The sequence below is a fragment of the Oculina patagonica genome, chromosome 13 (genome assembly GCF_052425735.1).
Source record: "Oculina patagonica isolate OP01 chromosome 13, crgOcupat, whole genome shotgun sequence".
Lineage (NCBI taxonomy): Eukaryota > Metazoa > Cnidaria > Anthozoa > Scleractinia > Oculinidae > Oculina > Oculina patagonica.
This window is the reverse complement of record NC_135770.1, coordinates 35,765,024-35,791,878: the sequence shown is the minus strand read 5'-3', so window position 1 is coordinate 35,791,878 and position 26,855 is coordinate 35,765,024. Positions and strand designations below refer to the sequence as shown.

General features: G+C 39.3%; 3 protein-coding genes, 1 non-coding gene and 1 pseudogene across 8 annotated transcripts in view; 4 read left to right on the top strand and 1 right to left on the bottom strand.

Annotated features, from left to right (window-relative positions):
• Nucleotides 1-103: 103 nt before the first annotated feature.
• LOC144635802 (HHIP-like protein 2) lies at nt 104-7,396 on the top strand. Its single transcript, XM_078494911.1, has 6 exons — nt 104-1,623; nt 2,278-2,600; nt 3,553-3,682; nt 4,481-4,623; nt 5,293-5,374; nt 6,707-7,396. The coding sequence occupies exons 1-6, from the start codon at nt 344-346 to the stop codon at nt 6,870-6,872; spliced, it is 2,124 nt and encodes a 707-aa protein (XP_078351037.1). The 5' UTR covers nt 104-343; the 3' UTR covers nt 6,873-7,396.
• On the bottom strand, nt 3,121-3,192 carry Trnag-ccc (transfer RNA glycine (anticodon CCC)). The gene has a single exon. It is a non-coding gene; the product is annotated as a tRNA-Gly (tRNA).
• A 447-nt stretch (nt 7,397-7,843) lies between the features above and the next one.
• Nucleotides 7,844-12,542, top strand: LOC144635821 (uncharacterized; annotated as a pseudogene). Its single transcript, XR_013567422.1, has 5 exons — nt 7,844-8,624; nt 9,079-9,288; nt 9,722-9,862; nt 10,576-10,646; nt 12,239-12,542. The product of XR_013567422.1 is annotated as an uncharacterized LOC144635821 (transcript).
• Nucleotides 12,543-13,283: 741 nt separating this feature from the next.
• LOC144635829 (uncharacterized) lies at nt 13,284-18,209 on the top strand. Its single transcript, XM_078494946.1, has 4 exons — nt 13,284-14,252; nt 14,575-14,790; nt 15,276-15,370; nt 16,068-18,209. Exons 1-4 carry the CDS (start codon nt 13,562-13,564, stop codon nt 16,269-16,271), a joined length of 1,206 nt encoding a protein of 401 aa, XP_078351072.1. The 5' UTR covers nt 13,284-13,561; the 3' UTR covers nt 16,272-18,209.
• Nucleotides 18,210-19,840: 1,631 nt separating this feature from the next.
• LOC144635808 (TNF receptor-associated factor 4-like) overlaps nt 19,841-26,855 on the top strand; it is a 40,583-nt gene continuing 33,568 nt past the window's right edge. For all 4 annotated transcript variants that reach the window (XM_078494920.1, XM_078494919.1, XM_078494918.1 and 1 more), the window contains exons 1-4: nt 19,841-20,224; nt 21,754-21,847; nt 24,468-24,569; nt 26,317-26,418. In XM_078494920.1, coding sequence (XP_078351046.1) covers nt 20,004-20,224; nt 21,754-21,847; nt 24,468-24,569; nt 26,317-26,418 — 519 coding nt within the window. In that variant the 5' untranslated portion in view covers nt 19,841-20,003. The remainder of the gene's footprint in view (nt 20,225-21,753; nt 21,848-24,467; nt 24,570-26,316; nt 26,419-26,855) is intronic.

Sequence of the window (26,855 nt, the reverse complement as noted above, 5' to 3'; positions counted from 1 at the left end):
TGTATTTGTTCAAATGCGCTGTACATATACTGTAAGTTACTATGCACACAGACCACAACACCGGGAGCTGTGTGCCGTGCCCCCCCCCCCCCGGGGGGTGCCGTGCTCTCGAATAGTGTGCAGATCTCTCAAAATACAGTACTATCATTCATCTGTGATCCGTGGGAGCATTTAGTTTCCTTAGGTATTGAGAATACTTAGCTAATTTTAAACGTAATTGTTGAGATTACGTTGCTCGCACATTCCTTCAGCTTCCGGCTCGCGAAGGTGTGGCCGTCCGCGCTTCGCGGGAATCGCGGCTGTCTGCGTAGGTAGGCTGCACGCATTGCAGACCTATCGATTCATGTGTTTCCCCCACAATTATTACAACCGGAAACTAGAATTCCGTCTCAAATTGCAAAGTAAAGTAGGTCACGTTCAAGTATCTTATTTACCCTGTGTTGTCTTTTCTACTACGTACAAAGACAGCAAAATGAGGCTGATCATACGCTTAGCTCGTCAACTGTTTGGTACTGTACTTGGTAGCGCACTGCTGCTTCTTAACCTAAAGTCAGTGGAAGGCCATCCCCAATGCCTGGATTACAGAGCGCCCTTTCAAGTGGCATCAGGCCTTTCATTTTGCTCACAAAAATACTCTGAGTATGGTTGCTGTACATCTAATCGAGATCAGGGGATTTCGAACGAGTATAACAAGCTATCGTCACGATTTTCATTGGGTAGCAGGCCAACGTGCGCTAACTTAGTGAAAACGATTCTCTGCCTCGAATGCCATCGGTATGCTGCTCACATTTATGCAGCAGAAGGCAACGAGAATTTTGATTCATCAACAGCGGCGCCAGGATTGTGTTCTGATTTCTGCAAGAATTTTTACCAAGAATGCAATGACGTAGCGACGTATTTTGTGTCAACGGGCAAATGGAAGCTTAGATCTTCATCAAGTACTCCAGCTCCCTTAACCCAGCAATCGGTGTGTAAAGGATTAAAGCTAGAAGACGATGACTACTGTTTTCCAGATGTGGAAACAGTTGATCAGAAAAATCTTTCCCGAAAATACAATTACGACTCAAACCAAAACTGTTTGTGCGTTGAGGAGATGGCGCGCGGACTGCGCAATCCTTTAGCTGCGGTGCACGCGGGAGACGGCTCAGGAAGATTGTTTATCGCCGAGCAGCCTGGTTTGATTCGCATCATTTCAGCTGAGGGAAAACTGTTACGGCAGCCATTTTTAGATCTCACTGACCGTGTCTTGACCTCGGGATCGTTCGGTGACGAGCGCGGTTTTCTGAGCATTGCTTTTCATCCGGCGTTTAAAAACAATAACAGATTCTTCGTATATTACTCGACTCGTTTGCGCAGAAAATCGGGTAACAAAAAGGACAAGAAAAACCCCCCTTTCTTAGCATTTGATCACAAGACGGTATTGAGCGAATTCAGAGCTTCAGTTTACAATCGTAACAGAGGACTTAGAAGATCAGAGGAAGTCATCCTTGAGGTCAATCAACCCGCAGATAATCACAATGGTGGAATGATATTTTTCGGTTCTGATGGATATCTGTACTTGACGCTCGGTGATGGCGGAAAAGCAGGAGATCCATTTGGAGAGATTGGTAATGGTTTGAACAGGTTTGTATGATTGCTTAACATTGTTTCATTTTGTGACATTTATTTTGTCACGCCACACGAAATCTAGCAGTAACGCAATTCACGTGCGTGACAAGTTCCTCAGTCACACGCGACTCGTTCCCAATCCATAATAATATGAATGAAAAGTACGGGGATCTCAACAACTCGAGAATGGTCGACGTTCCCTTGATTCAATAAGGTTTTGCCGTGTCCTTGCGTTCCACGATGCATAGAAAGATACCAGAGTGGGAAAATGCGAATGTGACACGGGGGGAGGGTACTTTTCGAAAATTTGGGTGAGGGAGTGAGGCTCGCTTGAATTCTGAAACTCTGGCTGATCCTCAGTCATGCTCAGTATAAGAACCTGTGAAACGCACCATTGACGTAAAACAAAGAACGACCAAGGCAACAACGAACCTCGAAACAATACAGCGCAGGAAACCAAGAGCTCCATAACAAAGAAAAATATCACAGGTTCTTACAGCGAGGTAAACCCGAAACCCTAGGCAATTCCTCCTAATCCAAATCCTGTTCTCCCCCCTACTCCGGAAGAGTGGTTCCGTCATACTCCCTTATGCCAGATATCGAAGTAACTTTACTTTTGCCTAGCTTGAGCTCTTTTAACTACATGTAATCGTTGCATTTTATTTCTAGGTCGACTCTTCTTGGAAGTGTTATCCGTATCGACGTTGACGCACGGGGATATCGCTATAAAATTCCCTCGGATAACCCGTTCATAGGTACCCCAGGGACTCGACCAGAAATGTACGCGTATGGTGGTCGTAACATGTGGCGATGTTCGGTGGACAGAGGGGATGGGAAGACGGGAGAGGGGAAAGGCAGGATATTCTGCGGAGATGTGGGTCAGAACAAATACGAGGAAATTGACATTATTGTTAAGGGAGGAAATTACGGATGGAGAGGATATGAGGGATTTGAATGTTATGACAAGAAACTATGTGGCTCAGCATTAGTACGTAAGTATTATTTTATATGAACATGAAATCTCCGTTTGTCACCGCATTGAAGCTTCTCGACGAGCTGTTGGAAATTATTTACCTTATTCTCACTAAATTTCGCAAGTACTAAATTTCGTGATTTTGAGAGGAAGGTAGTATTGGAATGTACTGATTAATTTTCGCGATTTCTTCCTATTCTTCAATATTTAGCTTTGACATAAGAACAACATAACTAATATGATCGTCATCGTAAAAACAACAGCGAACAAAACAAGCTTAACATAACAAAGCAGAAGGAGTTCCACAGTCTAAATACCCGATAGGTACATCTACGACTGCAAAAGCGAGATTTTGAAGAACTTAGCTGCAGAGGACAGTTCATCCTAAACGTGATGCTGAAACAAGTTGGAATATAACTGTAATAAAGCAACAGCTTCAACTTCATCATTTTTATTACGATTTTTATCTTCGAAAATTTTAATAGTTCTCGCGAAATAATTGAGGATAAGGTCGATATTTAACAAAAAAGCAAAACAATTGCGACAGCCGGGAATCGAACCCGGATCAACGGCTTGGGAAGCCGCCATGATAACCATTACACCACTGTCGCGTGCACACAACTTGTGGGAAAAAATAGAAAATATGCCACAAAATTTTTTACTTGATATATAATTTATAATTTGATCATTGATCGTCCGGGGGAAGATAGTCTCCAGTGAAAATTAAAGGACTGTGGTTGACGACCGACTTTTTGACAAACTCAGGAAAAGTGGCATCTCCTAGCTTAGTGTTGTGGATGATGCGATCACAAACAAACGACTCAAAAGACAATAAACAATACTCCATCGTTCGTTATATCGAGGACTTCGCTATATAGAGGTTCGTTAAATCGAGGTTCCACTGTAGCTGTTAGCCTGGCGTATATACCATTATTGTTATCAATATACCATTATTATTATTTTTTATGAAGGAGATGCCATTCCACCAATTTTCGCCTACAATCACTCAGTCGGCAAATCGATTGTGGGAGGCTATGTGTACCGCGGCTGTCAAAACCCAAACTTATATGGCAAGTACATCTTTGGAGACACCATCACCTCGTAAGTTGTACAATGCTTATTTTAAACGATTCTTTTACATCCTACATGCCTTGCGCGTCGAGGTACTCACTCACTCACGCATTCTTCCTCATCGCGCCCGCTGACGCAAAGGGGAGCAACATAGTCAGTTCTCTATTTCACTTCCTTCGGCGATTAAGTTCCAACACACGTACATAAATAAAAATAAATAAAGTACTATATTTAGAGAGGAAGTCACATCAGCTCTAACTGGTTTTCATGCGAGTCCTCTATCCAGGTCAAATTGGAATTTGGAAATGTTGGGTTTTTTGGAGGGAGAAATACCGGAGAATCCAGAGAAAAACCCTCGTAGCAAGGACGAAAACCAACAACAAACTCAACCCACGTATGACACAGGGCCGAAATCGAACCCGGGCCCCATTGGTGAGGGGCGAGTGCTCTCACCACTGCGCCTTCCCTGCTCCCCATTAAAAGCTGCTGTCGAAGCTCTTCCTCTACTTTCCTATCCGTATACTGTCAGTTTTGGTCTCGGCGCCTCCGTTTTCCTTCCGGTGTCACGATGTAAACACTCACAACTCGATTGCGCAGTGTGCTATAATGCTAAATAAAATAAAATAAATAGTATCAAATCGGTTTTCGTTTGGCATTCTCGCTTTTTCATAAAGTTGATTTGCGAAAGCATTACAAGCGCTGTTTCAGACGTAGCTATATATATCTGACAAACAAAATTGGTCTGACTTCTTGCGGAAAGTTAATTGTCAAAGGTGATTTATGTTTTACAGCTGATATCGTTAATCAGTTTTTCTCTTTTTTTAACAGTCGAATGTTCACCCTGACCGAGAACAAGACGACAGGGCTTTGGGAAGACAAAGAAATTTGCTTCGGTGATGACAAGTATTGCACCAATAAGCTGAGTGGAGAGTTTGAACGTTATATTCTGTCTTTTGGTGAAGACGAGGAAGGTATAGTTATAATAATAGCTCTAGTCTCTATTTTTTAATTTTTTTTTCATTAATTTATTTCAATAAATTTTCAGTCAGGAGAACATGTTCGACAATTTAATTGCCATATGTTGAAACAGTAGAGGGTTCCTTAAAAAACCTGTTTAAAAATATTCTTGTCGGTGGAAGGGTACAGTCTTTTTAGGGGTACAGTATCTCCCTGACTTTCAAATTATCTAAATTTCATCAAGAACTCTTTTTGCTCTTGACTAGTGCAGGTAAAATCTAAGGTACACATGGTCTCTGTCGCTCAGATCACTGCTAGCTATTGCTGCTTTATACCGACTTCAAATTTAGTCCCTGTGGTGGTGAGTTTTGCTTGTAGTCTTTGCAACACATCTCCAGAATTGAAAGCAAATGAAATGCACACTCTTAATGATAGGCATCAGAAAGTGTCCTCGTTGATGAAAATTCATCTAAACACGCCTTATTCTGTAAAATATGAAGGAGAAGGAAAATGACAACTGATTATCCAGTAAAATATGCAATACCTATTAAACAATACTTGCGTTTAATCCTGGACATAGATGCATGGACCTTGTAATTCTACAGTATCCAAAGACTCGATATTCTTTCACTTTCATGAAGGCATAAGTTTTGCTAGATTTGATTATACTATTTACTGTTTAGGTGAGCTGTATATTCTCTCTACAAATCTTCCCAGCAGTACAAAGAAGGGCGGAAAAGTTTATCGCATCGTTGATCCTGGAAGGTAAGTGTTCAATCACGTGGCTCTTTTTCTGCAAGGTTTAATAAACCCTACAGGTCTGGTATATAGCGAAAGGTTTTGAATATATAGCGAAATATTTTGAATGCAGAATGCCGTCAGTCCAGTTAAGCCCTGGCCAAACGGTAATGCAAGTGATCACAAGTAGTCGCAAGTTGAACTTTCGTACAGACTCGCCTTGGCTGGCCAAACGAAATCGCAAGTTTACTCGCAAGTTCACACAAGTTGCAGAAGTTGTCAAAAAAATTCCTCCACCCGGGGACAAGGAACAAAGCATCCTACCTTCATCCCTCTCCAATCCCTGGCGAGCGCTGCAATTCATTACTTGGAATAAACAGCAAGACTTGCTTTCACTTGCGTTGGGTGGCCAAACGGTGAAAAACTTGCGTGCAAATTTGATCTCGACCAAAGTAAACCAGCGCAAGTCAACGCAAGTGTGGACTACGAGCAGTCCCTTCTATTTTTTCGCAGAGTCCGTCGAGCTTGAAGCGAAATTGTTTTTGAAGAGGTTGTCGAGTTTGTAATTTTTTTTCGCTTCAAGCTCGACGAACTCTTCGAAAACAATTTCGCTTCAAGCTCGACGGACTCTGCGAAAAAAATAGGGACTGCTCGTAGTCTAACGCAAGTGCACTGGCCAGAACTTGCGAGCACTTGCGTTCACTTTCTCAAAAAAGCCATTTCATTTCAAAAAGCCATTTCAATGCTACTGCGCGTGCTGAAATTCAGTTCTTGAAGTTGACTTGCGTTGGGTGGCAAAACGGTGAACACCGACTTGCGTGCAAATTTTTTCCCACCAAACTGTGAACGCAAGTCATCGCAAGATCAACGCAAGTGCACGCAGGTCCTGGCCAAACGGTGTTTCAAGTAGATGCAAGCACTAGAGTTTTTCAAATTGCATCTTCTTGCGTCTGCGTTTGGCCAGGACTTAACAGGACTCAGTCGTGTCGTTCAATTGAATTGGTCTCAATACTAGTACAGTTCAATCTCTTTTATACGGACACAAAAGATACCCGGCAGAGAAGAGTGTGACATCCTTATTATGGAGGTGTCCGTATTACAAAGGAAGAGCTTATATGAATTTTGGTCTCTGTCAACTGAACCATGTGATCTGTCCGAATTAGGAAGGTGTCTGTATTATGTCCCTAAGGAGAAGTTTGACTGTATATATAGTACTTGTCCCAAACAAATCGGACTCATGCAGACTTGTTAATCACTGGTATGATAACAGAGCGAATTAGACTCGACTCGATCCTGTTCCTTATTTTTCCCTTATTCTTTTGTAACGAATGTCAAGAGACTTCTCCTTCTTTATTGCAGGAGAGGCGATCCAGCAGAGTGTCCCTCCAATCCAAATGCTCCTTCTAATTGCAAAGATTCTCCGGGAAGCAAAAGTTTGTGTGAATATTACAAGGCCCGTAATAAGTGCTTTGTTTATGAAGATTACTTCAGAAAAAAGTGTAAGAAATCGTGTGGTTTTTGCTAGTTTATACAAATAATGTAAAAATACATGTATACACATGTAAGACAAAAAAATGGACATTTTTTCGAGTAAACGCTATTAAAATAACGGGAATATTTTAACTCAAATAACGTGGATCAAAGGGTAGCATGTTCCAGGCGTACGGTTTAGCTGGAAATTAGCACGAAGAATTACAAGTGGGAAAAAGGGAAGGGGTTTGGGGCGAAACAGGGTAATCCAGGGGCAACGCCTGGGCGATATTTTGGCAAAAAGAGAGAGACCTGAATTATAGAAAAAATAATCATTGATGTTATTTTTAACACCTTTTCACCTCAAATCCCCATTTCCTGGATGCAATTCTGGAACCCACACTACATAGTTGTGAATAAGTTTGTAGGAAAATAAACGATTCCGAGATTTAACAATAAATCAAGATATTATTTTCCCGGCGTAGTTATTGTTAGTTGTATTTTTATTTGTATTTTTAACGTTTAAAAACGTTCTGATAAAAGAAATTTATATATGTACAATTCTTAAGACAAATGAAAAGGCAATAAAATACAACTTTTTTGTCTAATAATCACTCTTTTGACGAAAAATATTTGACAAAAAATATTGATGTATGGATCGAGGGTCCTGAAGGGGTAAAATAGGAACTGGGATTTGGGTAAATTTTCTTTGGGAAAATGGGAATTGGTCACTGGGAATGGGAATCACAGACAGAAAAACAATAAAACTAGGAGACGAATTTTGAAAATTTGGGAAAACAACAGGCTGGAAAATGGGATTTGGGCAAAATCTGGGCTGGGTCCGACTGGATTAAAAAACAAACTTTAATTCACAGTTGTCATTTTAAGTGTTTATTTTGTTTGTTCGTTTGTTTGCTTGTTTTGAAAAGAGAGAAAAACATCCAATTTGTTTCTGAGAGGTCAGTTTCACCATGGATTTTACTATCCATGGTTCACCAGTCGACATAGGACTCAATGACGAATGCTGGGATCCTGGGAACGAGCTTGCTATTTTCCCGCGTAAATTACCGCGGGAGCTCATGGGATAACGAAGGTCTCAAAAATGTCGGAAGCTGAAAACTCCGATCAGAATTTATCACACGATTATGGCAATCCACCAGAGTTAAACATCACTATTCCAGAATTAAGTGATCTACCAGAGAAGATAGCACCCTGGAAAAGCGTCCAACTCCCGACAGATGTTCTACTGGTCACTGTAAAAGACTGGGAATTCTTGAGTTGTTTTGCTTATCTCAGGGACCAGTTTAAAAGTTATTACCACGGCCTAGGTATTGTATACTTTGGAGATATGGGTGATGTTAAAGACAAGGTAAATGTTTCTTTGCTAAGATGCTCTGAGGGAGCTACAGGACCCGGCGCTGCACTGAGCAAAGTGAAAACGGCGATCACTATACTGCAACCCAAAGCAGTGTTTTGTGTTGCGGTGGTCTGTCTTACGAAAAAGTCAAGCTAGGCGATGTAGTGATCTCAGTAAAGCTAACGACATACGCCCACAAAAAAGTGATGAATGATCGAGAGCAGCCTCGCGGCATTATAACTCCTGTTAGCAGTGATTTTGCCGATCTCATCAAACACGCTGCTGATAGCTGGAAAGCGCCTTTAGCAAACTCGGAAGTAAACAGGAAGGTGGAAGTTCATCGTGATGGCGAATTTTTGAGCGGGCCAGAGCTTGTAAATTCTGAATGGCGACGCGAGGAACTCCTTGAAAAGTACCCTAAAGCAATCGCAATCGAAATGGAAGGTGAAGGTGAGCATAGGTTTTCCTATTTATATTTGGTGATTGCTGACGCCATGTTGTTTACCTCGAACTATAAAAGAAAAGTCACGCGATAAGATTACAGCAAGAACATGCACATGTTTAATATAGCACCAATAATTGTTGAGATGTTAAATTAAAGTTTCCAATAACAGCTTGAAAGGAAAAGGTTCAAAATTAAACGATGCATTTAAATAAGAAATTGGTACTTTGAAATGACATGGAAAAAACCAAATCATATCAGTGCAATGTTCAGCTGAAGCTTTAGCCACAAATCTCTAGTCAACACAAATTTGGAGGTTTACAGATACGTACTTTAGATTACTTGTCTTCATTTGTTTTTCTTTATGAATTTTTAATACATGAAGTTTGCATTTTTAATACACAATAATGTCTTATAGAATACTCAGTAGAGTTTTAGTTTTGTTTCTTTTTATTGGGGCAGGTGTTTTTGCTGCCGCTCATGATCTCAAGATGGAATGGGTTGTCATTAAAGGAATATCAGATTATGCGGATGGCAGCAAATCAAAAACTGAAGAATGGCAACCATTTGCAAGTGTCATGGCAGCTTCTGTTGTTGCTAACATCTTGAAGGTTCCTGGTATTCTAAAAGATTGGCAACACTACAAGGGAGCATTGAAACATAGGGAATCAGGTAAAGATCGAACCAAATCTCTTTTTCTTTCCTGGTCTAACATCAGCTAAAAATATCACACTTGATCTCTGTTGTGAGCCGCTGTTAAAGAAAAAGTTACAAATGAGCTTTCTCTTCCCTGATAGAAGTTATGCATCAGACTGAATGGATTGAAAGGTCTAGCGACCTGGCTGGGATCATGAGGTGACCACGCCTCCCAACCCATCCAGGGAGGAGTAGAAATACCCTTAGTTCGACCCTTCATACTATTTGGCTACCATGTATAATTATTTATTATTATTATTATTATTATTATTATTATTATTATTATTATTATTATTATTATTATTATTATTATTATTATTATTATTATTATTATTATACTATGGAACTGAGTTCGAACACAGTCTTTGCCTTCACTTTAAACTTAAGCATGTTCAATGCTATCTTGCAGGCTTTAATAAACCAAGTATGATATTTGGCATTACTGGCTTTGTGGTGCTGCTTCTTGCAATTGCATTGGTCTACAGTAATACTTCAATAAATCAGAAGGTGAATAAAAGTACGACTACATTTCACACAGATCAGGCCAAAGGTTGGTTTAAGTTTTTCATATTTTCATATTATTTGTCATTATTATCATCAGTATCATTATTGTTATTATTACCATTATTATTAATCCCAGTTAGGCTGGCTTACTTTCTGTTGATCAGTTTTTAATAAGCACTGTTATAAATATTATGCAAAACAGGTCAATTAGGGTCAGAGCTGAAAAAATGTTACAGTAGAACCCCGGTAACTCGAACTCGGATAACTTGAACAACCCCGCTAACTGGAACTAACTTCCGTTTACCTTGGACCCACTTTTCAGTCATTTTTACTCAGTGAACTCGAAAACCCCGCTAACTGGAACTGTTTTTCGTTTCCCTTCAGAGTTCGAGTTACCAGGGTTCAACTGTATTTAAATTGTTTATAATTTATGATTAATCAGACGTGGCAATGATTTAAAATGTTAGAGAACATGATTTCTTCGATAGAATTATTGTAAGGGGCTAGGGCTAAATTAAACATAAGCCAAATGTTGCAAGATGAGATGAGATGAAATCATTTTTTAATGCCAAATTTGCAGGGAGTGGTTTCCCAATCTCCCAAGCCTGAGGCTCATAAGTGACTGAACTCGGCTGATTTTGCCTTGATTTAAGTTTTTGCTATAGATCTATGTTGCGACTTTTGTGGCTGCTATTACTTTCTTCCTATAAAATGGCACAATGTACATATTTTCAGAAGAGGTTTTTTTGTCCTTAACAGAATCCAGAACACCACATGAGGACCCAGTTGCTACATTGCTGCAATCAATCACTGGGGGATCACCAGGCCAGGTTTGTATACTACTAGTAATACGTGACTCGCAGGGCCTCGCGAAGCTCTGGGTTGGGGAGGGGGGGGGGGTGTTATAAATAAGGAGTGGATTATTTGAAGTTGAACATTTATTGAATTGTACATATTCAATTTTCCACAGTAGGCAGAAAGATATATTTGTTAGAAATTTCAACGGGCATGGCCGCGACACCCTCGTTCCCAGGGTCTACTCCGCTTTGAAGATGGTGGCTTTTTCTGGTTCGTAAAGAGGTATAAAGCGTTGGGAAGCGCAGGCTATTTTCAAAATCATCGACAAATTATTGGATAGTCGCATTTTGGACATTTATTTGATGGCATTAAAAAAAAAGAAGAAGAACGAACGGCAGGAGGATTCGAAGCCTCCGCCCGCCCGCCCCTGATGGCGATGAAAGATTTATAGCCTGAATAGGCGTTGAGGGAGTATTTATATGTGGAGATCAATGTTATTTTAATCCGAAAAGAAAAACGATAAAAATGAAAGGCTCAGAATTCGAACCCACAAAAAAAAAAGAAAAAAAAAAAAGAAAAAGAAAAAAAACCCTAGCCGGATTCGAACCCCCGACCTCAGTTCCGAAGATCTGATTTCAAGTTCGACGCCTTACCATTAGGCCACCAGCGCGCGGCGGCCGTGTGACGTCATTTCCGCCACACACCAAGCTCACAAATATATATATATAGAAATATATATGACCGTAAACTCCACATGAGATTTCATCCCGCCTGATCCCTTTGAGGGACAAAATTATACACCCCGCTACGCTCGGCCTTCGGCCTCGCTTCGCGAGGAATGATCAATTACAGCCTCATCATATCAAGCTGAAAAATCCCAATTACAGAATATTTCAGTGGTAAGACTATTTCCTATAATGTTCCTAGCATGATTGTAAAATTATATGCATAGGCGGCGGGGCAGGGGGGCAGGGGGGGCTACAAAACCAAAATTAAGGGCTCAGCCCACCCATGTTTTGGTGCCGAAAGTATATCGCGATTGCAGCGCAAAATTGCTTTGTCAAGATATCCCGTCTCATGACTGAGTTCAAACATCTCTCGAAACTTCTTTGAAAGTATTCGGAAAACTTTGTTTATTTCGGAAAAGTTTGAAAAATAATTGGGAACGTTCGTATGGCCTTCAAACAGCAATCGGAGAAACTTCGGAAATTAAATCTTCAGTCTAGAAACTGCTCAGAAAATAAAAAGTTGCTAGAATGGAAAAGTTGCTCCAAATCTGAAAACCAGCCGAGTTTTTTTGGGACAGTCTTAGCTCCCCCCCCCCCCCCCCCCCCCCAGGTTCCAAAATGCTCTGCCGCCTCTGATATACAAAACATGAAGATGGCATTTTCTCAGCAACTTGTCTGCAAAAAATTAACAGAACATCTCTTAGCTTTTCACCATGGTTGACGGAGTACTTATTAGGGGACTGGGAGGGGACAGGAGATGTGCAGTGTGGCACGAATTCTGTGCTCTGGCAGTTGATGTGTTGTTTAACCTTGATATTGACTTATAATGCAACAACAAAGAAGCTGATAGTTTATATTTCACAGTTGTATTTAAATTAGCTATTTGCTGTTTGCAGGTCAATTTTAAGGGTCGCACTATAGGCTACAGAGCACATGGCAGAGTTCACTCATTGGATGAACTGTGGGTGTATGATGCAACAGCTTGGGATGTTGAAAGTGGAATCAAAGCCAAAGTAAAGCACTATAAAGAAAGCGAAGATGCTATTCAAGATGCAGTGAATGAGGTCATTAAGAAACTCAAAGCACAAGGATTACTCCAAGATTGATAACTCAACTCAGGATCAGTTGCCAACGTAATTATTTTGTGCTTAAAATTTGTGGCACACCCTAAGATATAAGAGACCATGCATTTTTTTCTACAATTTTGAATCAGGTGCAAACATTTTTACAAGTGAATTTCAAATAATTTCTGTTTCTTAAATTTGTTTTCTAAAATATTTTTAACCATAGATTTGCCATATAAACCCTATTGTACTGTAAGCCCCTTGATTTTAAATCATACCCAGCTCTCTAATAAGCCCCGCCTCTGGAGTTGCAATATTTTTTTTGGTCGGTTACATTAATGTAACGGTGTTTTACCTGCTTTTTAAACATTTTGTCTCGTGTATCGAGAATGCAGAGAGAAAACGTTTGTTGAGAATTGTGACGTGCATTAAATTTCACTCCTCTTTTTGATCAGAACTGTAACCGTGAAGTTTTTTAAGGAGTTTTTAGGACTTACATGCTGACTGCTTGCCACACAATGTGCCTTATAATTTAACGTGTTATAAAACAATCGTAAGATATAAGATTGTATTAAAGTACGAAACGACGCCCAGTAAAGAGAAGCTCTCTTAATTTGGCAGAACAGTCAGTCACGCAAACCTACAATGTTTGAATATTCAGTCACGCAAACTTACAATGTCCTGAACATTTAGTCACGGTAACCAACAACAGAGAAATTAAGCTTCATGTTCTAACGACAAACGTCAGAAAGCTGCTGATCCTGTTCACTGAATGAATCCATCAGAAAATAATTTGCTTATTCTTGACTACGTCAATGAACGAAACAGTTTCCGGGAATTTCCCAGGCTCTTACTGTACTTCCGCTATTAAACTAACTGGTGTGCTATCAATGACTTTGTTGAAATCCCGAACTATTTACACGTTTCTTAATACTAAGTATGTTGTCACATTTCTTTTGTTTCAACGGTATTGTTTTGTTTTGTTTTGCTTGCGTGTTATCGAAATGTTGCTAGACGGAAACAAAGAAACCGAAAGTAAATTTCCGGGAATTTTTCCCTCCGCCCTGAACATAATACCCCATTGTCTAAATAATTGAATAACAGAACAACTCTTTACTGAACAGATCTGTTGCACGTACGCGTTCAAAACAAATCATGTTGTCAGCCTGTGAAGGAAATCCACCAGAACTCAGTATAACTATTCCAAAAACAAGTGATCTCTCAAACACTTCCAAGCGTTGGGAAGAAGTCGAGGTCGAGCTTCCGATTGATATTCTTTTATTGACTGTTAAAGACTGCGAGTTTCTCGCTTGTTACTTCTTTCTACGAAGTCCCTTTCGAAGCTATTTAAGAGAACTTGGCTATGTGTATTTCGGGCAAATGGGCGAAGGAAACGGAAAGAAACTTAAAATCGCTTTAATTAAATGTTCGGAAGGCGCCATTCAGCCAGGAGGAGCACTGATCGTGGTAAAAAATACTGTGGAAATCTTAGGACCGAAAGCCGTGTTTTGTGTTGGTTACTGCGGAGCCTTGCATCGCGACAGAACCAAGCTAGGTGACGTGGTAGTTTCCGCCAAGTTGACCACGTATGCCGAGAGAACAGTCACAAACGATGGAGTCCAGCCTCGAGGCTTATCAGCGCCAGTTGGAAGGGATATTGCCGGTCTTATCAAACATGCTGCCGACGGGTGGTTAGCCCCTTTACAGAACAAGGAAGCGAGGGAAGTGAAGGTCCGTTGCGATGGTGAGTTTTTGAGTGGACCAGAGGAGATTGACTCCGACAGGCGGCGAGCAGAACTCGTCCAGTTATATCCCAACGCGATAGCAGTTGAAATGGATGGCCAAGGTAAGATTTGATTCGAATATTTTTTTTTCGAATGTTTTTGGAAACCAGATCAACACAGTCACGCGATGATCAGCAGTCACGCGATGATCAGCTGTAGTCACGCGATTAGCAGCGCAGTCACGCGATTTAATAGCAGCAGTCACGCGATTTAATAGCAGTAGTCACGCGATTTAATAGCAGCAGTCACGCGATGATTAGCAACAGTCACGCGATTTAATAGCAGCAGTCACGCGATTTAATAGCAGCAGTGGAAGGATATGGCCCCTGTTTCAGATTTGGCGACGCATCAATTAAATTTTAGAATATTTGTTTCTTCTCCCAGGTGTCTTTGCTGCTGCCCATGATCTTAAAATGGAGTGGGTTGTAATAAAAGGCATCTCTGATTATGCTGATGGCACGGCGTCTTTAACTGAACACTGGAAACCTTTTGCTAGTGTCATGGCAGCTTCTGTTGTCAACAACATTCTACGTGAGCCCGTGGTATTTGATCAGTGGCCTCATTACCAAAGTAATGACGTCAGAGCAACACAGAATCAAGGTGGGTCACTTGCAAAAGATGTGCAGTCTTTTTATCTCCAGATTCAGTCGATGTCGAACTATTTGTTCAAGTCTTCACAACTGTGTAATTTGTCCAACTCAAAAGGCAAACATGTTTTTCAGTGGAGTCTGAATTTGATAACAAAAATTTAATTTCAAAAATCTTGGTGTCTAACTAAACTGATTTTTTTTTCACTCCAATTTTTTTTTCTTTTAGTTCATATTGGCTTTCTAACAATTTTAAAAACCGTTTCCATAATTGCCGGTTTTCTTAACGAAAGATCCACTTCATTGAAAAGCACCCAAATGCAAGGGGATTTTTGTATCCATGGGCGGCTCGAAACAACAGCCATAGATCTATCTACCTTCGTGTTACGTTTTCGCGTTAAGAGACTTCAATATCGGTCATTCTAAACCAAAGACTTAGCGGATTAACTTTCCATTAATTAAGAATGTATGTGATAAAGAACTTCTTCCTCATTGCAGGCACATTGGCTGGTGGAAATCGTCCAACAAGACCTGCGAATGTGGATGATTTATTGGGATCCTTGTTGCGGACAATCACTGGAGATTCTGGCCAGGTAGGTGGTTGATTATTGGTTTGAAGTTTTCAATGTATTTTAAGAAATATATTTCAAAGAAAATATATTGCAAAATCTGCTATGATACAACGTCGCCCTATAAAAGCTGAGCTAACTTTCGTAACGACCGCCGGACCGGCCGGTAATGATTGCTTGCATTTGAAAAAAAATGTCTATATTTGTCATTTCGCTAGACGATCATGATAGTGACGTTCCCAAATCTTATACATTGCTCGTTTTTCTTGTCAACAAAACCAAGAAAATCTGATCCCCGAAAGGACGAAAAACATTTTTTGGGTTTTCCTACCTAAGTACTTTTGAATTTTGCAATTATCAATTATTGTAAAAAAATTTCCACCTGGAGATAGCCTGTTCCAGGCGTTCGATTAGTGGGGAACGGCGCGAAGAATAACGAGTAAAAGATAAAAACGACGAGCGAAAAAATAGGCAGGAGACAAGGGAGAGGAAGTTACCTCCCTATATCCCAGCCTCCTCCCAATTTATTTCGCTAGCCGTTTACTTTACGCGCTGTTCCCCACTAACCGAGCACCTGGAACAGGCTACCTGGAGACGTCACCAGTTAATTAACAGGAGTTCATAACTTACCTGTTCTCTTCCAGATCGAGATAAACGCATTAACCGTATATTGTTACCGTATAATTAAGTAACACAACTAAAGTTTGTGTTTCATTTGCAGCTCAGCTACAGAGGGCGAGAAATCCACTACAGCGCCCATGGAAGAATTCACTCATGGCAGGAACTTTGGGTGTTTGATGGTAGAGCCTGGGATCTAGAAAGTGGAATCAGCACTGAAGCGCATCATTATAAAACCAGTCACGAGGCTATCCAGCATGCTGTGCAAAAACTCAAGGACAAACTCGAGAGTGAACGGTTACTATAAGGAAATAGTGTTTAGTTGCTCAAACGCAAGAAGAGTCCTAAACTTGTAAATAACTCCTGTCTCTCAAAAATCAGCCATTATGATCTGCCTCAGTTTCAAGACGAGTCCTGGTGCAAAAGCTTTTGTCATGTAAATCGGACTAATTCATTTGTTATTTCACCTGTTACGCCCCTTCCACACTGACCCGGGTAAATTTGAAAACGCATATTTTTTCCCCGGTAAGGCCAACCGTCCACACTGAACCGGCGTTTTCGGTCACCGAAAACGGAGCTTTTCAAAAACACTCACCAAAGAAGCGTTTCGTTTTCAAAGTTTCCCGGATTAATGTGGACGGAAAACATTTTACGCGGCGTTTTTAAATTTCCCCGCTTTCAAATTTACCCGGGTCAGTGTGGACGGGGCCTTAGAGCGATTTTCGATTAAGTATAGTAAAACCAAAACCAAAGAAATCACTCTTGCCAATCAAAAAGGACACAGACAATCCACTGTACCAATCTAAACTCAAGGCAAATACATGAACTTGAAGTTAATTAGTGCAATAAGCGGGAAAAAGCCTGTGTGCGGATGTCACTATTGGTTTTGGTTTAACTTCTGATTGTTTGAGAAATTAAAGTGGCGCGCCGTTTTTTAAACCAATCACTTAGCATAGAAATGCAAAACCAAAGCAAAAGTGAGTAACTTTCAAAACCCAAGTGAAAACCGCTCTAATATAATTATCAAAGTATATACTAACAGCTTAGTTCAGCCCCACTTCGGTTATTGCAATGTTCTATGGGGCAATTGTAACAAAGATCCTGATCTCGCTGAAAAGATTCAGTAGCAACTTCAAAATCGTGCCGGCCTGTATTGTATTATCCGCTCGTTATGATTGCAATGGCCATGAATTGTTCCCGGCATTAGTGTGACGAAACTTCGGTCATCAAAGATTGGAAAAGAAAGCTGCAATGATGTACAAAACCTGACATAGGATGACTAGTTGACCTTAAGATAAATATTTTTGAACAATCGGCGCCTTCACTTTATCAAGTGTCGGCCACACTGTTATGGACATGATTACCAAATTTTAAAATAAATTTCCATTAGATGACATGTTTAGTATTTCAGGCTTTATTGACAACTCAATTGAAATAGTTTATAGTGAGTAGCTGTATTAGTTTAGTGACAATTTCAGTATTTTTTGTAAGTGCAGTGTAAGTTCTGTCAATTAGCTCTTGTGCCATGTATAGTGTTATAGTACTTTAGTCTCTTTTGTATTTAAAAAATATATATATCACTGTAAGTAGTAAGCATCGCATTGTAAGTAGTGAAAGTGTTGTAAATAGTAAGTAGTGAGTAGTGGGAATACTTTTTTTGTATTTTTGTAAGTGATGTGCTTTTGTGTGTTTGCAATTAAAAATAAAAAATAAAAAAAAGACAACTCAATTGAAATTAATCCGCTTAAATAACTATTGTCGCTTATTATGTAAATACTTCGGTAATTTCTTGACATTCTCTGTCTTTGTTTTTCTTTGAACGCACGATTTTGACGAGGCTGAGATTTCAGCGAAATTTTTAGTAGTGATATATTATAGCAGTGATACAAAGATACTTTTTAATATTTTAACTCCAAAATCGTGCGTTCAAAGAATAACAAAGACAGAGCATGATGTCAAGAAATTACCGAAGTTTATCTAATTCTTTTATCGCTTCGACCATAGTTAGCTAACTCTGCTTCGACAAAAGAACTTTCTAAAGTGTGTAAATACTGTATTTCTTGTTTGTATCTTATTTTCTGTTTCTTTTTCCTTTAATATATTAGTAATTACATGTATAACCTAGTTAAAGCTCTTTAAATTTTGTACAGCTCGTTTAGTTTATTACTATTCTGAGTAGTTTTTTGCCTATATAAGTTAACAAATATTTCTATCATTTCTGGCAAAATAAAATGGTTGTTGCTGTTGTTGTAATATTATAAATAAAGGAAGGAAGGAAGGAAGGAAGGAAAGAAGGAAGGAAGGAAGGAATAGAAACAAGAAAAGATGCACCCTCTCTTGAAAGAACACAAGCAAAATGTGCTTTACAACCCAGAAATAAATTTTTAATTTATCAGGTAAGCCAATAATTATCAATACTGCATAGTATAGCTCTCAATAAATATTAAATAATTCTTATAACGGTTGAATTAACTAAGAAAAACTAAGAAAAAAACAGTTTGCGAGTATATTTGGCTCTCAAGCTTCTGGAAAAGTTTCTTTAAGAGTTAAAACTTCAACAGTGAAACTGCTGCCTTCTTGCGCTTTGTTTTCGCAAACAGATTTCTGTTCGGTGCAGTTGAGTGCAGTTAACGTGGGTCTGGCGTTTTCTAATTGTTTTTTCGTGACTTTGGGGGATAAGGATGGTGCAAGTTTTCAAAACAACTTTGAAAAGCTTACTTGGCAACTAAACCCGTTTTGCCAGCCATCGCGCTCTTCCTCTTAACGAAAGCGAAAGATGTCAATGTTTCAAATCCCCGACAGCTCTCTGAGTTTCGTTAAAATCTATTAAGCCGGATCCGTCGGCGGGTTCACCTCGAAAATTTGATTGAAACAGCTCGAACAGATGTGACTCATAGCCCTTCGGTGGAAGAACCACAAGATGTATGTTAGCCTGCTTCTGTTTTCCCTACTACTTGCCGCGCACAGTTTTTCCGCCATTTTCAATGGACTCGGCGTTCATATTTTAGTTTTAATTTTTCGTTATTTTTTGCACGTGTGGATTTTTTTTAATTACTTCTTATGATTGACTTGAATTTAGGCGAAATTTGGTGAGAATCCCGGGATGACGAAATATCGCTGACCAAAATGGTCTGTTTCCAATGTTTGAGTAATCAGGGCTACACATACCCCGTGAATAGCTTACCCAGGCATAACGGTTGATTTCTGCCTGACAGTGTCCTATGTTTGATATCGCGATCGAATTAAGTTGTGTAGTCAGTTTCAATCTCCTTATCAACATCCATCATGGCTTCTTTACATTCTTAGCAAACGCTCAATGCTCTCGAACATACGTTATTTCATCCTTTTTTCCCTACACCCTCGATCACGCTTGCCTAGTTTGAGGGTTTCAATGCGGTGGCGGCTTTTACGGTTTACGGTTAAAATTTTGGCTTTTTTACGGCTAACGGTTAACTTATTTCCATAACGGTTAACAGAAGATAAAAGTTAATTTTCATTGTTTTAAAAAGTTAAAAATTAATTTCCATTATTGAAAGACATATTCTAGGTCTCAGGGTTAGTTTGGTATAGTTATAATTACTGACTGATTTTTTACGGTTAACATATTTCACGGGTAACGGTTAAAATTTTCCAATTTTTTCGCCTAATGGCTAAATTTTTGGCCGTTTTACGGCTAACGGTTAACCCCATTGATACCCTCTAGTTTCTGTGCGGCTTTCTTCCTAATCTTTCACGGTACCGTTGGTACTCGTTTCGGTCGTATCACGTGATCCGAAACGGGTTGACCGCGACGAAAAATAGAGGCGTGAGAACGCCAATCACTGTGGTGGAAACAAGCTTATTGATTTAAATATATGTACAAACGAGACGATTTAACGACACTTCCTGGTTAACCTTATTAACAAGCACACTTTTGATTCCACTTACACGTAAGGTTCTAGACACTAGCTTGGTGAGGTCTGCTTTCTATCAGTTCAATAGCCCATCAGTGCAAAATCTGCAGTTTTAACCAAGCCTCAGTTTGAAAATTCTTAACATCATGCTTCGCCGCCATCGCTGGAGCGAAAATTTAGCACCTCTAGCATCGGCTGAGCAACCACCAGAAGGACACCAATTACTTTCTGGCTATGAAGATGAATTTGTTAATGCAGTCGATGAGGACTTAACATGTCCCGTCTGCAAGCTGCCTCTGAGGTCGCCAGTTCTGACAAGTTGTGGCCATAGGTTTTGCAAAGGATGCATCGACGAACTTTGTAAAAGGTGAGTCTTGCTTTTTGAAAACAACAATGAACTTTTCTCTTTAACGCACTTTATGAGTTTAATATGAAGAGTTTTTTATACTGAGAGCAAGTATGGTGTTAGCTATTAGCAATAATTGGATAATGCTTAGTTCACAGTATTGCGTCATTGATCTAAGCTTTCTTGAATTATTCACCCTTCAGTTTCAGCATGCGGAAGTATGAGCATACTCCAACTACTACTTTAATGTTAAAAGCAGTCAGCCGGGTTTTGTTTGATAAATTATTGAGCTAGTATTACCACACAAACTGAGGAAATGTAATTAAAAAATTTAACAATCTTGAATACCGAAAATCAACTCAATGATTATCGACACTTCTAGCCCAATCAAAGCGACCTAGTTTACGTTTGGCTTGAGAATGGCTAGTTGTATCTTCGTGAGACTTTTTGAACGGGTTTGCAAATAAATTGGCTGCTTAATAACAAGAACAGGAGAAAATAGTATCCGATAAAATGCTGTTCTTTATATAACTTATTGTCTACGGCGAGAAATGATAACGCACACAAGTGCGTGTAATTAATTTCGACTATTCCTGACTGAGTCCGGCTACGCTTCAGTGGCGTGGCCCTTGGTTATTATCTCCTGTTTTATTCAAGTTCACTAATTAAATAGCGCCGCGACCATGAATCATCTTTAAGCATTAGATAATGAAAGCGTCACGCTTAATTTCATTTGAACACTTTAGATATTTATCATGGATATCATATCATAGATATTTATCATATTTATCATCTCAATGGTCCGCAATCCTTCAATTTGATTGGCTAATTACGCGCGATCCAGTGGTGCAGACTTCGATGATGCGGACCCCCTACTTAGGAACAATTCAAATCATTTCCTGCGGGACGAACGAAATTAGAATTATTTGCTCGGCTCAACAACCGCTATAAATGAATAAATCAGCAGAGGAGTTAAAGGCCTAACTTTTGTGTTCTAAAAAAGCGAGAATTTACTCCCTTCAATCGATAAAATCAAGTTGTAGTTTATTGTACTTTGGTGTTGTTTGCATATTAAATTGTTTTCAAGCTTTTTACGCCATTGTGGCTAAAATGCAAGTCACCGTTTTCAAACACTATTTATCAGTCTAGCCCCTGCTTCTTTTCCATTTTTTTTTTGTCAAAGGAAAACATGCGCTTACCTTTTTATCCCTTTCATAATAGTGCGCAAGCGATAGAAAATTTGATTCGCATTCACACATTAAAGTTTCGAATACTGTTATCTAAATAAATGTCTGCTGGAAACAACACAAAGGTTTATCTGCTATTCAAATACAAATGCATAGTTAAAACGTATGTAAAACCCAAAATTGACCTTTTTTCAAATTTCAGTTCTCGGGATTTGTAAACCATATTTTCATTATAATTGCAGTTACGTGTAAGTTTCTCAGTCATGTGCAGTGCCAACGTGCGCTAAACGTTTTAGTCTCTCATGTACCGTGTATCGTTCTCGTAAACCCTATACATCTGTACTCTATTTTTATTTTAAACAGGGAGACCGTTAACACGCGGAACGATCTGTACGCCTTCGTTCACGTGCGACAAGTCACCTGCCCTATAGACAGAACAAAACTGCTACGAGATAAAGTGAGTTACTACATGAACAAAAAGATTATTTATTACTTTGGAACTTCAAAAGTTTAAATAGAATGTAGTGTTCGTTTGTTAACAAATCCATCTTTTACCATCTTTTAAGGTCTTATACGTTCAGTGAATTCTGGGTGAAGACTGTCGTCTGTTGCGAGAAAAAAAAATGTGCTTTGCATGACCGTAAATCTAAACAAAAAGATAGTTGTTTCGAATAAGTAAATATCATGCTTTTATGCTGTCACGCTTCATCTTAAGCCACACTCGTAGTATGGCACTGCCTAAACAGAAATAATTGAAGTGAAATCCTTGGAGGGCTGTGGTCGGCCAGAAAGCCCCGATTACGTAAGTACGGTCTATCCCAAATCGAAGACGTTTATAACAGTGCTTGACAAAGTTTAGATTCAGCAGTCATGGCTATAGCAAACTGATAGTCTTCTTAGGGCGGATTCCGCTGAAAGTTCGAGCAATAAGTGCAAAAACTAATTACCAAAAAAATACTCGAGGCACGGTGACATTTTGTATACTGTTTGAAACATCTCACTGTAATAGCAAAAAAGCTAAATTATGCTGGCAAATCCTTTTTTACATGCTTTTTTGAGAAAAAGTGTAAAAAAATGCTCGTTAAGCCAAATTATGCCAAAAAATATGCTAGCATAATCGGAAAATGCCTAGTTGTTACTTTCTAACTGCAAGGGGTTGGTATTTTGTTTTTGTGTTCTACGCAGCGATTTCTTGTTGAGTTAAACTTCTTTTGGTCACGAAACGTTTAATTCCTACACATCACGTGCAACAGACCGACAGATCCTGTCCACTCACCCTATTACATTAAGCGATCGTCATCGCTTGAAAAAAAAAGTTTATTTCAACAATTAATATATACATTCGACAGTTACCAAGCACAGTTAATTTGCTGTTGCCATTAGGACTTATCTTGTGTCAGTTCAGTGGAATCACTCTTATTATAAACTGTTCCTATTTTTGCTTAAAGAATTTTTCACGATTTTTCGGCCGTATAAAGTCACGTGACTTAATTTCTAGAACGTCAAAAACAATAACTTTAGGAAGCTATTATTATTGTTATAAACAACGCCTCAGAAAATAGACCACCCCCTCACATTTTTTAAGGGAAATAAATGTTGAGTACGTGCATTAATAAGTTATTCAAATCCTAGCCAGGCGTCTGTGTTTTAGGAGGCATTTAAATTTAAATCCTTAAACAAACAACTTCTATGTAGTAGTTAACCCTCTGACGTACAAGCAAACTCACACCCCCACCATCGTACAAGGGGGAGGGGGTGGATGGAACCCCTCCCTGGAGTTTTCGTTATATTAAGGCATAGCCAAATTATTTTGAACTGAGAAGAAAGCCCTTACCTTACCCTTCAAGATGACATAATTTTAATAAGCTGTGACGTCATTAGTGCCGCCATCTCCGCTATCTTGGATTTAAACATTTTCTTAGGGCCTGTTTACATGGAAGGCGGGTGCCCCGGCTAACCGAGTTACCCGGCTAACCGAGCTACCCTGGGCGAGCCAACTTTTCATACGTTTCTTAAGAAAACGTACTGAAGCCTTTACATGCTAGAAGGGTAACCCGCCTTGCCGGGGCACTCGGTCTACTTGCCCGGGGCACCCTTCTAGGCGGGACAGCTTTTTGCCATGTAAACGGTTATGACCGAGCTATCCCGGCTTGCCGGGATAGGTTTTCGCGCGTGTTTTTGAACTAAATTTGAAGTAAATGGCATAAAATGTATATATTCTGGACCCAAACAGTGCTATTTGATCAAAATTAGTTTTATCGGTCGGCTGGAAAATATTTCTTTGAGCAACAGCTAATTAATTCGAAATTTTCGTTGGAATGATTATCCTAATTCACGACACAACAAATTTAATTTCAATTTGACAGCCAAATACCGTTGAATTTCGATTGAATTTCGCCAAAAATGAACGCAGTAAATTTCTGAGAACTTGCACATCAAATTAAAATAGGTTTGAAGAGGAAAAGCCTTGATTATTCAGTAAAAAAGTCATATTTTTCTTCAATCATTTGGAGCTACAATGTTTTCCCACACCGTGTCACGCTTCAATGACGCTGTCTCATCTCGGGTAGAAGGGCTGTGAATTCTACATGTAAAGGCGGGCTAGGTTTTAACCCTTCTAGCCGGGTAACTCGGTTAGTCGGGGCACCCTCCCTCCATGTAAACAGGCCCTAAGAAAGTCAGAAAATAACGGAAATTGATGCAAAATCAAGCCAGAATGCTTATGGAATGTAAAAATAAACGAATCTTGCACTTCTGTTTTAAAAAAAACTGGAAAAATAAAGAAAAATGGTAAAAATGACGATTTTTGATAAGACCTGCTTGTATTTATAACGTTGCCATGGCAACGTCAAATGCCATGGACACAAAGGGTTTGCATATCAAAATTAACAGTTACTGAAAGTTCCAGCATTGTAGAGTAAATCGTTTTTTCAAATTTGGAAAAAATCTTATGGGGGGTGGCATCCACCCCCCCCCCCCCCCCCCCCCTGCACGTCCGAGGATTAAGTGTTATGGTGGTCGTTCCCTTCTTGGACGGTACAAAATTTGTCTCTTATTGTGCCCCAATATTCTTGCAGGATGTTTTCCCTGATAAATTTACAGAAAGGAAGATTCTCTCGTTGATCATTAAGTGTCCAAATAAAGGCTGTCAATGGACTGGTGAACTGAAAGAGCAAGAAGTAAGGCTCTATGCATGCATCCAAATTAGGTCACGTGACATCTCAAGGCAAAAAAAATCTTAGGTTAAGTTGGAACATGTTAATACTTTAAAGTCATTAGGTAATATATAGATTTAATTTTCACTGGAGCTTACAATGTTTTCATTTTAGTGAATAAGCGGCCAAAGTACTAATGTTTATGGCGGTTTATAGGTGCAAGACAAATTTAAATAGCTCACGGTTAAACTAAAGCGGGGCAAAATCATTACTCATGGCACGAAAAATTACTTAAGAGTACAGTAAATTATCTGCTTTCTAGCAATAGAAAATAGTTTCGCGATTCTGTTATAGTTTCGCAGCAGTTTAGTAGACTCCACAATATCTATAACATTGATATAGGATATATTCAACGTGGATTACAGAGACTGTTGGATTAGCTCAATCGGTAAGGTGCCGGTCTGCGGCTCGGGAGGTCGTAAGTTCAAATCCCAGATGGTCAAGTTTTTTTTTTGTTTTTTTTTTGTTTTTTATTATTTTTTTTTATTATTACCCCGTAGCAATAAAATGGTTTGTTTATTATATCAACCCGATTTAGCTTTCGAATGCTCCTTCATGTACGATGCTGGCTTTACAGATAGACACGAAAGTCATCGATCGATTATGGCTCTCAATGTCCACTTTTTTGGCGGTCGATTACTTTCTACACGTAATTTTCAGCCACATTTTGTTTCATTGCTTCTTGTTTTTCTTTTCAAACCTCTTTAAATTTTAAAGGCCGCCTTTATACGGCCGCCTTTATACGGCCTTCTTGCTTCACTCTTTCTACCATCAAACTATGGCCGCCATGTTGCGCGACTCCGTATGTACGCCGTACGTACGCGCCCGCGAACCATGCCGCTATCCATGTTGACCATGAAAACTCATTTCGATAGTGTTCCTTCTTTCATGGTTATGGTGCTACGCTTAGGAGCTCCGCTACAAATTTTTCTGTGCTTGGAAGAACTGTTGTAAAAGACAAATCACTTATATCTGGGGAATGGGTGCAATGAGAAGAAAACCGTTCATATAAACATTCAATAATTGCCAACCATAGTACCGTTGCTGTTGCTTTTAGGATTTGTCTTGTACCATCCAACTCAGTGGAATCACTCCAATTATAAAACTGTCACCACTTTTGCTTAAAGATTTTGATTTTGTGGCCGTATAAAGTCATGTGACCTAATTTGCATAACCTCGACATATGAAAAATAATAAAATTAAAATATTAAAATATTATTATTTCGAATAACAAAATGTTTTGTGAAACAATTGAGAAGAAAAATTAGCGATAAGAAAATAGAACGACGTTTCAATGACGCCATGTCATCATTATCAAGTTAAAATTATAATACAGAGTTCAGGCTTATGTAGTGATCTAAGAGTGTGATAATCACACCCTATATAGTGATCTAGGGTGCGATAATCACACCCTAGATCACTATATAAGCCTGAACACTGTATTATAATTTTAACTTGATAATGATGACATGGCGTCATCGAAACAGCGTTCTATTTTCTTATCGCTAATTTTTCTTCTCAAAATTATTATTGTTATGAACAACGCCTCAGAAAGTAAACCGCCCCCTCACTTTTTTACGTGAGTGAAATATCTGTTGAGTACGTACATTAATAAGTTATTAAAATCCTTCAACAAACAAAATGTATGTGATAGTTAATATAGTGATCGCCCTTTAAATTGGTTTCTTATCGTTACCCAATATCTCTGCAGGATGTTTTCCCTGATAAATTTACTGAAAGGAAGATTTTCTCGCTGGTCATAAAGTGTTCAAAGGAAGGCTGTGAATGGACTGGTGAACTGAAAGAGAAAGAAGTAAGGCTCTTTACATACGTTCTTCTCTAAGACTTCAAGTCTGTCTTCTAGCCGTTTACTGCAGTCATCGGGAGTGTTCACACGGGACTCTTTTCAGTCATTAAAAACAAACATGGAACGTCGCAGGCGGTGCACGACGATGGTGTCTAAATGTACACACGAGTGACCACGAATGACCACGAGTAATAATTAATCAGAATATTTTGCTGACATCATAATGACGTCATTATTCACGGAACTAAAATATGTACATTATAAAATTGACATTCCCTTCTTTTCTAAAGCGGCGGGTCCAGGACAGAGTGGGAAGCGGGAGGAGGGGAGGCAATGTAAACTATCCGCACCCTTATCCCTTAAGGGGTAATCCCGGGTCCAGTATTCGTTCCTTTTTGTCGACCTTCACTCTTTGCACTTTTTTGATTACAAAATATTAGATG